This window comes from Nilaparvata lugens, chromosome 3, assembly GCF_014356525.2.
Source record: "Nilaparvata lugens isolate BPH chromosome 3, ASM1435652v1, whole genome shotgun sequence".
Taxonomy (NCBI): Eukaryota; Metazoa; Arthropoda; class Insecta; order Hemiptera; family Delphacidae; genus Nilaparvata; species Nilaparvata lugens.
Window position 1 is genome coordinate 28,866,137 of NC_052506.1, and position 12,989 is coordinate 28,879,125.

At 35.3% G+C, this 12,989-nt stretch overlaps 1 protein-coding gene and 1 long non-coding RNA gene across 2 annotated transcripts in view; one reads left to right on the top strand and one right to left on the bottom strand.

Annotated features, from left to right (window-relative positions):
- Positions 1-7,634, top strand: part of LOC120350378 — a 23,019-nt gene extending 15,385 nt beyond the window's left edge. Inside the window, exon 3 of the long non-coding RNA XR_005570730.1 lies at positions 7,508-7,634. This is a non-coding gene — a long non-coding RNA (uncharacterized LOC120350378). The remainder of the gene's footprint in view (positions 1-7,507) is intronic.
- LOC111055255 (dipeptidase 1) overlaps positions 1-12,989 on the bottom strand; it is a 206,463-nt gene that overhangs the window by 101,237 nt on the left and 92,237 nt on the right. The window contains exon 4 of the mRNA XM_039423477.1: positions 7,482-7,656. Coding sequence (XP_039279411.1) covers positions 7,482-7,656 — 175 coding nt within the window. The remainder of the gene's footprint in view (positions 1-7,481; positions 7,657-12,989) is intronic.

The window sequence follows — 12,989 nt, forward strand, 5'->3', positions numbered from 1 at the left end:
ATACTAGTGATGTTGAGAATGCTGTCTCAACTCTGAATAACATCTTCATTTTGTCCAAGTTGGAAGGAAGATTGGAGGTTGGAGAGAGAAAGAAGGTTGGAGATCTCTTGGATCTCTGAACTTGAGCTCTGAAGTTCAATATTTTGTATAACCCTCTATGTGAATGCTTTGAGTCTATGAGATACGCAAGTAACTATATGCAGACCACAAATCAGTAGGCCTGCTCATCCTCATGAACCTGTCCACATGATTCTATTTCATAAAATTAGTATTTGATAACGAAGTCGCCGATATAGGAAACATCAACGACGCGCTCCCGCAACAATTCCTATATTGGTTCCATCTCACTCGTAATTTTGGCTACTCAGAATAGAGAGGTAGAATAACAACTGTGTTTTCATGTATTAACGGTTCGTTTAATTCTCATTTTTATCCTGATACAATATGATGAAGCTTATTTGTTTTGAGATTCAATTCAAGATACAATTACTTTACCATTGATGTCATATTCTTTCAGGTTAACTGCTGATCAATTTTTTTATCTTTAGCATCTTTCTGATCTGTCATCTTTAGCAACCGCTGACCGCATGTGAAAGGAGTGCATGGATTTGCCAGTCATTTTGAACATGCTATTGTTGAGCTGAATCTCATATGGAAAAAACTAGAACACATTCAAATTCTTTCATATTCTAGTTTATACTGAAGTTTTTTTATTGTCTGTAGTTTTATGAGCTGTTAGTGCTCGAAAGACGCTATATATCACTATCACTGATTGACGAGAAAATAGGATTGATAGGAATGATATAATTCAGTACCGGCATCCAATGAAAACATTCCTAATACAGTTTTGGAGTGTATACCTACTGTAGAATTTCAAAAAGTTTGAAGCATTTTATATACAGCTATGAATTATATACTGTAGAATTTGATAATTTGTTTGGAAATGACGTCCTTGATGAACTATTGCTTATGGCAATCCTAATTACTCCAAACTAGTATAATCCAACAGTTCTACCAACTTATAACTTATACAACTTTATGGTGAAGCTGTAATGATATGAGACCTTGGCCTAGCATGCCCTAACAAGTCAACCACGCTTTACTCTTTTATCAAAGGGTCATCAGGAAAACTAGTTCATCCTAGACTTAGAGCGAAATCACTAGCTAAACTATGAAGTAGAATTGAAGATATCAGAAAAGATTCATTGAAGATATCAGTTATACGAATATTTACTCACATTTACTTAATATCATCTCTCATTCTCAATTGAAATCATTGTAAATATATTTTAGCTTCTGAAGAGAACTCATTAAGTAGATTGTGAGAATATTCTTTCTTTATTGTGTTATTGTATATTCTATTTGTGAAGTGGAACGATAAAGGCTTTATTTATTTATCTCTTTATAGTTATCATAGTCTCATAATATCTAACATTATTATTGCATTCGCTGGAAATAGAGCATACTTCAGTAACATGAAACTTTTGAAGAACAGGTTCATATGTAGAAACACGAAACTTAAAATATATGAGAGCCTAATTCGACCTGTTGTATCGTACGGCTGTGAATCTTGGACGTTAACAAAAGAAGACAAAAACCATTTAGGCGTTTTTGAAAGGAAAATCCTAAGAAAGATTTATGATCCAGTTAAAGTAGGAGAGAAGTGGAGGAGAAGAACTAATTCAGAGCTTGAGGCATTGATAAAAGGCCGAAATATTGTAAAATTTATAAAGGCACAGCGGCTTAGATGGTTTGGACATATCTGAAGAATGAACGAAAACAGAATGCCTAAAATAATATTCAAGGAGAGACTACATTGAAGAAGAAAGATAGGAAGGCCGAGAATAATGTGGGGAGATGAAGTGAGAGACGATCTCCAAAAAATGGGATATAGAGGATGGAGACAATTAACAGAGGACCGAGAAACATGGAGAGCTGTAGTGGAGGCGGCCAAAGCTCATATTGGGCTGTAGTGCTGATAAAAAAATTATTGCATTCATATATAATTTTCTAATAACTTCCTCAGTAATAAAAAACTTCCTAGTCAATTTTACACATTGTTTCATCTAAAGAAAAATAATTCATTAGAGTGCATTCATACTGCTGATCATGCTGACATGTTGCACCAGATTAAAATGAGTAACACATCAATCACATCACAATTGATTCATAGTTTCTTGATATGGAAATTATTAAATTGATGATGACTTATTCAACTGGTTGCGCTTAATGTATGCTGGAAATCTCAATGTGGCAGTGTTGCTACTGAACGTGTAGAGAAGCCCATTGTAACAAATTGGTGCATGCACACTTGGCATGAGAATAAACAATGGCTCATTCCATAAATGACAGCAGCTGTGTGACCACCCGTAAATGATTTCATTACTAGTGAGTGCATACCGGCAAACCGACTAATTTGGGACAGAACACAGAGGTCCAACTTTGGACAGTTTGAACATTCTATCCCTGCACCCATTCCTATTGGCTGTGATATTCAGTTCAAGTTCTAGCTGCGGGGATTTATTGGAAACATTGATAGAATTCGAAATGAATTGGGAATACAGAGTAAGTGTGCTGGAATAAAGGATTCGAACGGTCCCAAGCTAGTTCGTCCCACCGATACAATTACTGGTACAAAATGACAAGTTCTCACTACCTGATTGTGAAAAATACAACAATATTAGATGATAATTTATTCCAATATTTTTTCGAAGCTTCAATTGAATGTCTGAGTGACAACAGAATTCTCCCTTGAATATTTCCGAAGCGTTCAGATTCAATTCAAACGCCTGTTGTGTTGTGTTGTTGTAAAAACGAGGAAAGAAGGAAAAAGAAAGCAGAGGAAAATTCCATTTCTTCCGATCCCTGTTTCCTACTTGTGTTTTTACGTTGCAGGTGGTCAAATAAAAACTGTGTGAGAGCAGAGCGGGATAGCTAACGAAGTGTGAGAGCAGAGTGGAAGTGGAAGGAGAGCTGTGAAGAATGACTAGGTGTGACGATCAACCCCCCAGGGTCATGTATCGCGTACAAGGCGAAGGCACTGCAACGTGAGAAAGATGGATTCAGATCTTAACTAAGATTTCTACAGCAATATAAATCTGAGCCCGAAATAGGAGAGGGGAGCTAGTTTGTTATGGTCTTGGCTCAGACCCAAATGTATCGACTCCAAGTGTTTGGGCGCTGACGCATCACGATGCCTGCCTCTGTTTCCTACCAGTGTCAGTGCATCAGATAAACCATCACTGATAAGTCAAAGCTCACCATTATTCCATCCTGTTAGCAATTTCTTGTTTTCCATCGTAACGTAGATGTTGTAAACAAACATGATGTATTATGTAGGCCGTAGTACAGTATTTATGATTAATATTTGAAATATTATTTGAATATATGATGAATAATACCATTCATGAAATATTTGCTGAACATAATCAATCGCGTTTTGCATAGCGCCATTGTTTTCGAATTCAAATCAATTTGTATATCGAGTTTAAGTCCCAGAATGATTCGTCCTAGTACAGCATCTCAAAAAATCTGGGCATTAATACAGTCGAATCAAATATTACAGTTCACTTTCTTTTCTTGAACAGAGTACTTTGATATTTAATTCCTATGAAGATATGATAGATACATATTGATCAAGCAGGGAGTTTTTGCATTAGTTCGTCTTCACAGCTCAAACAGAATGGCTCCCCGGAAAAACGTTACAAGCGCCATTTCTCAAATTTCACAAGAACTGAAAAAAAAGTTTCAATGATGATTTCAAAAGTATTTTTAAAACTTCTCCCACCAATAGCTACTTGTAAAAGTTATAAAATTTATCAATAGATGTCACTACATGATAGGCAAGAGCACAAGGGACATTTTTCCATAAAAAAATCGAGTACTCAAATTTTGGCACTTGTAACGTTTTTCCGGAGAGCCATTCCATTATACGGGGCGGTGGAGTTTTGGTTTTGGTCAAATAGGTCCCAACAGCTCCTTTGAGGTAGAATCGATACTCAATCAATCAATCAATAGTTTATTTTTCGTTCATACAATGCATACATGAATGTATAATTACATAAATACAATTGACAATTAACAATATAAGTAAAAGTAAAATAGTATTATTATTAAATACGGAAAGTCCCTGAAAAGGTAAAAAACCTGAGCGCAGGGGCCGAGTGTTATTACTAAAACAAATCTTCTACAAATGGATAGAACTGCATTGTGTGGTTCAAAGGTAATGGTTGAGGGACGGAGATTGTAAGGCGATATACGGAGGTTGAAAAGTTCTCTATGTTTATTAATGTAAATAATCAAATTCTTCATATACAGCTGCTCAACCGTCAATACATTCAATTCAATGAAAATACTGTCACTTGGAAATCGTTTAGGTTTGCCCAAGATTGCCTTTAATAATGCTTTTTGAATGGTGAATATCTTATTGAAGTGATTCGAATAAGATGCACCCCAAATTTTTATACCATACTGAAGATGAGATTGAATGTAGGCAAAATAAACTAATTTTGAAACGGCTATGATACTGTTGAATCATTGATCTATTATTTTTTTCACTGTGAGATATTATAATGCACTATTTATGAAATTTGAAGGTAGAAATAAAGATGTTCCTTATAGTAACGATCGATACGCCATGCTTTGTTAGCATCTTCTCATAAGGTTAGTTGAACTCCATAGTAGAAGCTATGAACAGAGCTGCCACACTAGCCTTACCATTTTAATATCCTACCTGAGAACTATTCCTTATAGCTTAAATGATAAGTGTTTCATATTTTCGATTCATTACATTCTCCTTGAATGTGTTTCATATTTTCGATTTATTACATTTTCCTCGACATAATATTATTATAGTTCCAGAAGGGAAAATGTGCCATAGACTGTTGAGGAACAAATACAGTAGTATGTATTTATCTATTGATCATTCTAGTTCTGAAACAAAATAAATCCACTTCGGCTCCCACATAAAAATGTGCATACTAAGTAGTAGTGTCCATACATTCTGCTTCAAGCCTAAACTCGGCGATCAGTAGGAAAGAATGTATAGACTTTTGAGGAGCTGGAAAAGATCAAGTTGTCATCTTAAACAAGCAAAGTGAGTAAAGTGATTGATAGAAGAAAGGAAAAGGATTTAATTGTTTTGGGATGGCAGATGCATTTGCAGGTTAGCTGTGGATGAAATTGCTCTGCTATCTAATAAATTAAGAGACATTATGGAAATACAAGAGCTCTGCTGGTTTTTTTTAGTCGCTCTTCTAATCTCCAATGATATGCTACGAAAATGGTTTGGAAAGTCTGTAATAATTACTCTTCTGTAGAATCACGAATCAATCACATTCTTCTTTTGAAAAGATCTATTTCCAGCTTATGTGATAAATGGATCCAATACAATAGTCTGAACTGCTTCAAGAGTATAAAGTAGCAAATGGGAGGAAAACATCGTAACACCCAAGGAGAATGTACTGTAAGGTGCTCGTTGACAGCAGACTGGCCATCTTGTTTTTAATGATGGTTGCTGGTGTCATCTTCGAATTTGTAGCATCACACAGCCACTTGTTGGCCGTTTTATTAATTCAAAGAAACACAATATTATCAACTCTCAATCCTATCAAACAATTTCTAAGAGTATAATGCGATCTGGGACTGTGATTTTTCGTTTGATTTACTCTTGCTATGCACTTGAGAGAATTCAAGAACGATACTGCGTCAAGTATAGTGGAAAATATTGAAAATTTGCCAGTGAAAATATGGAATTGGGATTTCAGTGACATGAAAAATCTTTCCCAGATATTATGTCTCCACAAAGGAAATGAGTGCTTCCGCTTATAGGTTTGTGATGGTTTGATTTATCGCTTTGTTTTGATAGAGTTCATGATCCTCCCTACCACACTATTTTTCCTTGAAGATGAATAGTTTCCAGTTCACCGAACTGTTGAAAATCTTTGGAAAATTCCACAGAGATGGCAGTCCCTGGTGGAAAGAAAACTTTCCGCAATTTCCTCTCCTTTATCGTTTAAGTACAATGGAAAAGCATTCTTCGACAAACATGTCAAATTATCTCTCTCTTCTTCTGTTGCCCAACCCATTATTCTTATGCTATTACATGATTTTCAAGTGAGTGGGCATTTTAGTCGACCACCTGAGATCTTCTCATGAGATTGGTGAGCTACTGGAGGAGGGATTTGTATTATGCGTTGGCTGACCGGAAATATAGCTTGGTCATGCAATCAATTGAGGATTGCTATTCTATCCTATCATAGGTGAATAGAATTTATACGAGGTAGACTCTGCGCATCACAGCCTATTCAAGGAGCTGCTGATCGCGTGACGTCACTAGTCCATTCACCTCGATCCTTCCTACCCTTTTATTCTAAAAAAAACAAATTTCCTACTTTATAATATATAACACATACATACTTATCCAACTATTACTTCTCGTCGATCAACAATTTTGTAGAATGTAGAGCAAGCATAATTTTTAAAACGGTACCATGGAGTTTTCACTTCTACTTCCACTGTAGAAATGGAGTGGAAAGATGAATCATTGGTTCAAACTACTCTTACGAGCAATTTCTATTGAAGTATGAATCCATTTCATACGGTTTCTTGTAGATTTTTATTATTTCAAATACTATAGAGTCGCAAAAGGTTAATTGGAAAAATCTTTACTTCCTATTGAATAGCTCCTAACAACATAATTAAGCATTTAGAGGTGAGTTGATGGTGGTGTGCCGTCTTTATAAAGATGGGAAATAATAGAAAAGATAATTTGGAAGAAAATTTAGAATTTTGAAAAAGCCCGACACAGTTGGAAAATACCTGAGTCAATACTTAACTCATACAGGCGAACAGGCTAGAGTCAAGAAAACTACACGGAATTTTTGCCATGCCTGATTCATGATCAAGCCTAGCCATGAGGTTACTCTCTTATCGTGAGCAATCACCTCAAATTCCTCCGCTTCAATGATCATTCGCGGGAGGTTACGGTGCATAAGAAAGAAAGGATTACTCTTTGATTACGTTACAGTCGATTTGAGAAAGTTAAAATGATAAATTTATTCAGTGTCTGGTGGGGAGGCTCGTTGCTTTAGACTCGAGAATACTCATATATTTGTTTCATCTGTCTGTATGAGCTTTAGAAGTGTTGCCGATTATGGAAAACTTGTTAGTCGTAATACACTTTTGACTTGTGAGTCGTGATATGACAATAATATTCCATTGGTTTCCCCATAAATGATTTAACCCGGCTCCTCTGAATGAATGTCAGCGGTTAAAGCATAGTGGCCAAGGACGAAGGCGCCGTCAATATAATATAATAAAATACGAATGCACATGGAGAAGAATGAACAAGCTGGCACTGAGCAACATAGAGCACCCATGCGAGCTGCAAGAATGCATAATTATTATAACTTTCTCAGTCTCTTTTTAGCATTAACATTATCATGAAAGTTGTACATTTAGATCACTTCTGAGCTACTTACCCATCTATGAGAGGTGTTTCTTGCAGGAGGGTAGCTGCCATGTGTAGTCTCTCTTGGAAGGGCGCTTCCGCTTTAAGCTGCAGCGCCAGAGGTACAGCTACCCCTGCAGCTGCCGCCAAAAGCACTGCCGCTGCTACAATCCATCTCTGCCGGCATCTTATCAGTTCTACGCAACCTATCAAACAACAATTCCTCATTTATGCATGTCTGTCAATGGAGCACTGCAGCACTTCTACTCGATCTAAGAATACACAGCTCTGCTGTTTTCTGCTATTTCATACTATTTACATAATTATTAACATTTAATTAATCATCCATTTGTTTCTTCTTCATATTCATTTTTTTCTCCGTCATGTAACCCATGTCAGAGGTATTTGAAACATGAAAAAAATATCTACAATATGGAAAAAATTTCGTTTCAAACTTGGATTATTTTCCTTAAACTATCGTGTACCATCCCACCATAGAGTCCACTATAATCATTATCAATTTGCCATTTGAAACTGCACATTTCTCCCTCAACCATTTTACAGCTCCTCCGTTCAGGCCTTCAATTTGTGGACACCCCGAATATGATTTGAAGGTTCAATTGATATGTGATGAATTTTAGTAAAAAGGAGTGAGAAACCTGGTATTCAGTGTTTTGAAAATACTGTGGATAGAGATGTGCTCGGATCTAAGTTTCCTTTACGATGAGTAAAATAAATTTGTTAAGATGCGAAGGTCTTCTACTCTCCACGAAAAATGTCGCAACAATTATGAGATGAAAAATGTTTTGTTTCATGCCACTCTTATCAACTACAATTCATCAAAAGCAAGTTTTTGATAAATCAATGAGGCCCGTCTTGAATACTTACTTACACCCTCAAGAAAGCTTCCAAAATTTAGACATACTGAATATTATACTTATATAATTTTTTATATGCTTATAATATGCTTCACTATACTAATTACTTCGTGTACCCATACTTCGTATTTCAATAAATTATTCGTTTGAAGTCCAATTCCACTCAATTCATGCCACAGGATATTTTTCGGATTCTTCTCTATTCCTGAGATTCATCATAGTTAACAGTTGGAATTTTAGCTCTCATGCTTCCTTATAATCATGAATCTTCCTTATAGAGAATTGAACTCTGTACGCATACAACAATGTATGCAGTGTCTTTCATTTAGATAATGAATCTTCACATAATCACCATATAAAGAATCTAAAAAGTTTGATCCTTAAATGTTTCGTGTTTCCTGTACTACTATATGGTGTGGAAGTATGGACATTGAATAGATGGGGTGAGAATAAAATACAAGCCTTTGAGATGTGGACCTATCGCAGAATGCTGAGAATCTCATACGCCGATCATGTTACAAATGAAGGGGTTCTGAGGAGAATGGGTAAGAAACTGCAACTCATTGGTGAAATCAAGGAGCGCAAATTAAGGTACCTGGGTCTCATAATGAGAGGTCACAAGTATGGAATATTGCACCTCATTATGCAAGGCAAAATAACAGGTAGGGGGGCGAAGAAGGATATCTTGGTTGCGCAATTTAAGGGATTGGTTCAAGTGCACCTCAAATGAACTTTTCAAGTCAGCTGTAAGCAGGGTGAGAACTGCCATCATGATAGCCAACCTCCGCCATGGAGACGGCACATGAAGAAGAAGAAGAAGAAGTTTGAGAGTCATACATAATATCTTTAACTATAGCATGGTCAGAGCTTCGAGTTGTACTCTAGAGAAGGAGAGAAATTGGCCCGAAATAATTCGAGAGACGTACATGGAGAGAAGTCGATAAAAGCGTGCAGACATTTTTGGTGCCTTGTTGCGCAGTGGATCAATTGGTGCAGGCTCTCATTGGCTATTACAGCGCAAGTGAATCTGCAGTTGAAGGACCGAACAAGATTTAGAGCTCGATTGGAAGAAACCCACATTTTATAGAGTGGAAAAAGCTAAGCTGCTTTCAACAGTCCAATTTTTCATTGTAAATGTCAAAAGGCATCTGTTATTCCTATTTAATTGTTTGCTTGCTCATCGACTACTGTTCAATTATCATTATTACCGTGCATTTCAATTGGTAACATTTGCGTTTATTACTCCAAATGACTCTTATTTTTTGGACCTAATCCGAAATGCTTGTACCGCAAACCAGCGGCTTGTCATGAGCTAACTATTACAGAATAATCAGCTGAAGCAGGTGGATATTCTATAAGAATTGAATATCTAAGAGAGGATAAAGATGCTCTTCAATGAAGTAGGAAATCAATAATATTATATTCATATAAATTGAATAAGACTGTTCAAAAGATTTGGGATACTGTGGATAGGTACTTCATCCTACAAGATAAATGAATATAGAATTTTACTTTATTACTCGATGAACGATCATTATTAAATTATTGTCTATTGAAAGAATGGAATAAGGCGAAATGTTTTTCTCAACGAAGTGATGACATCCAAGTAAAACTGTTTCCCCCATCGTTCAAAAAGATATTACTCGACGGCGGGTACCGTATTCTTAGATTGAGATGGGTTTTCATTTCTACCCCCGTGCTGAGCTGTCATCCTTCCTTTCAACGAAAATTCCTATTGAATGACCGGATAAACGACATCAGCCCATAGAAACAGCTTCAATCCACCGTCGAAAACCGGCACTGAGTGGATTACAGAAAAAATACAGCTTCCTATCATGATGTCTTTTGTGTAGAGTTTCTCCTCTCAACACTGCGTTTCAGAAGGTCCACCATTCCAACTGGAGATGCCACTTATATGCCTGGATGAGCTCGAAATAGGAAAGAGATGTTTCAATCGAGTGTGTATATATTTCCAAGAAACTTAGTTGAAATTTAGCTCTTCAGAATGAATTTGATTTCAGTAAAGTTTTTAGTATTGTCCTGAGGATTTGCTGCTACGCTGGGAACGAGTAAAATAATCTAATAATCCCAACATACTATTTGAAAGTTGAATCCATAATATCAGTTATTGTAAGTGGAACATCTTTATATCCATCATCAAACTTTTACACAAATAGTAAGTATTTTGTACATGGATATTGGAGTAAAGATTGTAGATCGTTACTCAGTTTGTTTCAGTTTTCAACGTTATGATCAATTAAATCTCAATATTTTCAAGTTCAATATTTTTTATGTCTCTCTATAGAAACTACACTGACACTCATTCTATTCCTAGATAAAATGTGGATCATGTTGAAGAAATCAATACGCTCGTCAATAACTTCTATGAACGTTTGAATAGTATAACTATATCTCATATTATTCTATTAAATATTGATTGATTGTTCCATTTGAAAATTTAGAAAAACTCGTATCATGACAGCTTCATCCATCAGCTTATTTCAATTCCATGATAAAATTTTGGAAGCTAACGCAGCAGCTTCACAAACTTTTCTCGTATCTTGTTTCAACAGTTAAAACAAAAGGTTAGTCAGTTCTCTGCGACTGAGAACAATGATAGCCACCCCGCCGAGAAAATTCCCTTCTTTTGAAAAACTTAGTCAGCAGGAGGCAGATGGATGCAACTGACAGTGAAACGACGCTAAAACTTGCACCATTGTGGCACTTCCAGATCCAGTGTAATGTGTAACATATTAAATCTGGGCAGATAAAAAGCCCTAACAGAAACCGTAATAGGTCTGAAAATAAAGTAACTGGCTAATATCGCCAAATAGATAATAACTAAGATTAGATAGCATCAGCTTGTTCTGGCTAAATGGTACAAGAACCTAAAAAGGATTTGAAGGAAGTTTATTGCTCATAAATAGATTATTATATAAAATATTTGAAGATTGAGGTTATGTACATGTATTCACGGATCGGTGACCTAGAGATCGATCAAACCGAGGAACGTAGAATCTGACCAAAACCCCTTGGCAGAGCTTTATTGCAATCAGATGGTGTGCAATGTGAAAAAACACCTGTCCACGTGGCTAATTATTAGGTAGCATGGAATTAATATTAATGTATAGAATATTAACTAGCATGTAAAGAGCATAAATAAAAAACCAAATAAAAATAATTTAATGTATTCAGGAAATAAGAGTTACCAGGCGCATGAATACCGAATAAAATTTGCATGCACCAATAGTAAAACGGCAGTTAATAGGCGGCAACTGTAGGCCAGTTCAAAAATATTTCTATATATTTATATAAATGTACTAGATTTTGTGTTAAAATTTTGTATAATCTATGTTATCGATATGGCTCGAATGCAAAGAAATTATTAATCATATAATCTAAGCAATATTTTGGCATTTTTTGTAAGATCTATTTGAACCTAATGGCGGAGGACTAAGATATTTAAATTTTATGCTAATTTGAAAGTCGGAAAGAGGATCTGTAAAACTTGAAAAAGAAGAACCAGCACTCGCCAGCCAAATGCCACCATAAGAGGACCCCAAATATTTTAGAGCGTAGTACCTTACTAATGATTTTGTAAAAGTTAAAGTTAAAGTAAATTATTAAATTTCTTAAAAGACTTCGTGATGCTATTGTGAAGCAGAAGTCATTTTCATTTTGAATTAAACTTATAATCCCTTGGAGGAGACGATTCCGGCTACCATATTCCCGGACCACATGGAGTTGGATCGACATCGGCGGCTTACAAGAAGATTTTCGACACGTGAGTGATTAAATTTGAATTAGTGATGGGCGCCCTAGTGCTTCGAATTAATCTGATGATCAAAGCTAGCTCGCCGAAAGGGTTTTATTATAAATTAAGAAATTAATAAGAGTAATACTTGCGCAAGTAAAAATTAGTATTAAAGGTATTTATTTGAAAGAAAAATATAGATCAATATTTTAGAAATTTCTATTAAATCAAAGAAGTACAAAATCTAGGCTATTAAAACATATGCATACAATATTTAATTTTTTGCAATACAATTTGCGATAATTTATTATAGTTCTAATTCACTAGATGAATGGCTCTACCTATTCCGTCAGGTGCCGAATCTTGCACCCTGAGATAAAAATATATATTCGATACAAATAAATCTACTAAATACTAGAGATTTTAATATATATATATATATTTGGATTATTAGTGGCTAATTTATCAAGCTGATCTTAGAGCACACATTTTGGATTGAATTATCCAAGTCGACAAGTATTAGCAAGCGCATATCGCAACTACATGCAACAGAATGCATATGATTTTAAGATAAAGGCACATGGTAATGATTCGTGCCATAAATCTAGAATATAAAGTTTAGCCTGTGATATTTTTATTGATTTCAATTATTGTTCTATTTTTATATTATATTTTTTATCGCTCTATATATATATTTTTTGCCTCGATTGATCTTTGCATTATTTGTGTAATATATGTATGAAACTTTCATGGTGTGCAATTTATTTTTATTCCTCAACACTATAGTATAAGTATCATATTTTTATATATACTTATTATTTATTGAATTACAAGAGTTACAGGAGAAGCCCATATCTAGGCCTATCAAGATTTTTTAAGACTGAATACTATTAGAAAACCACGCCCT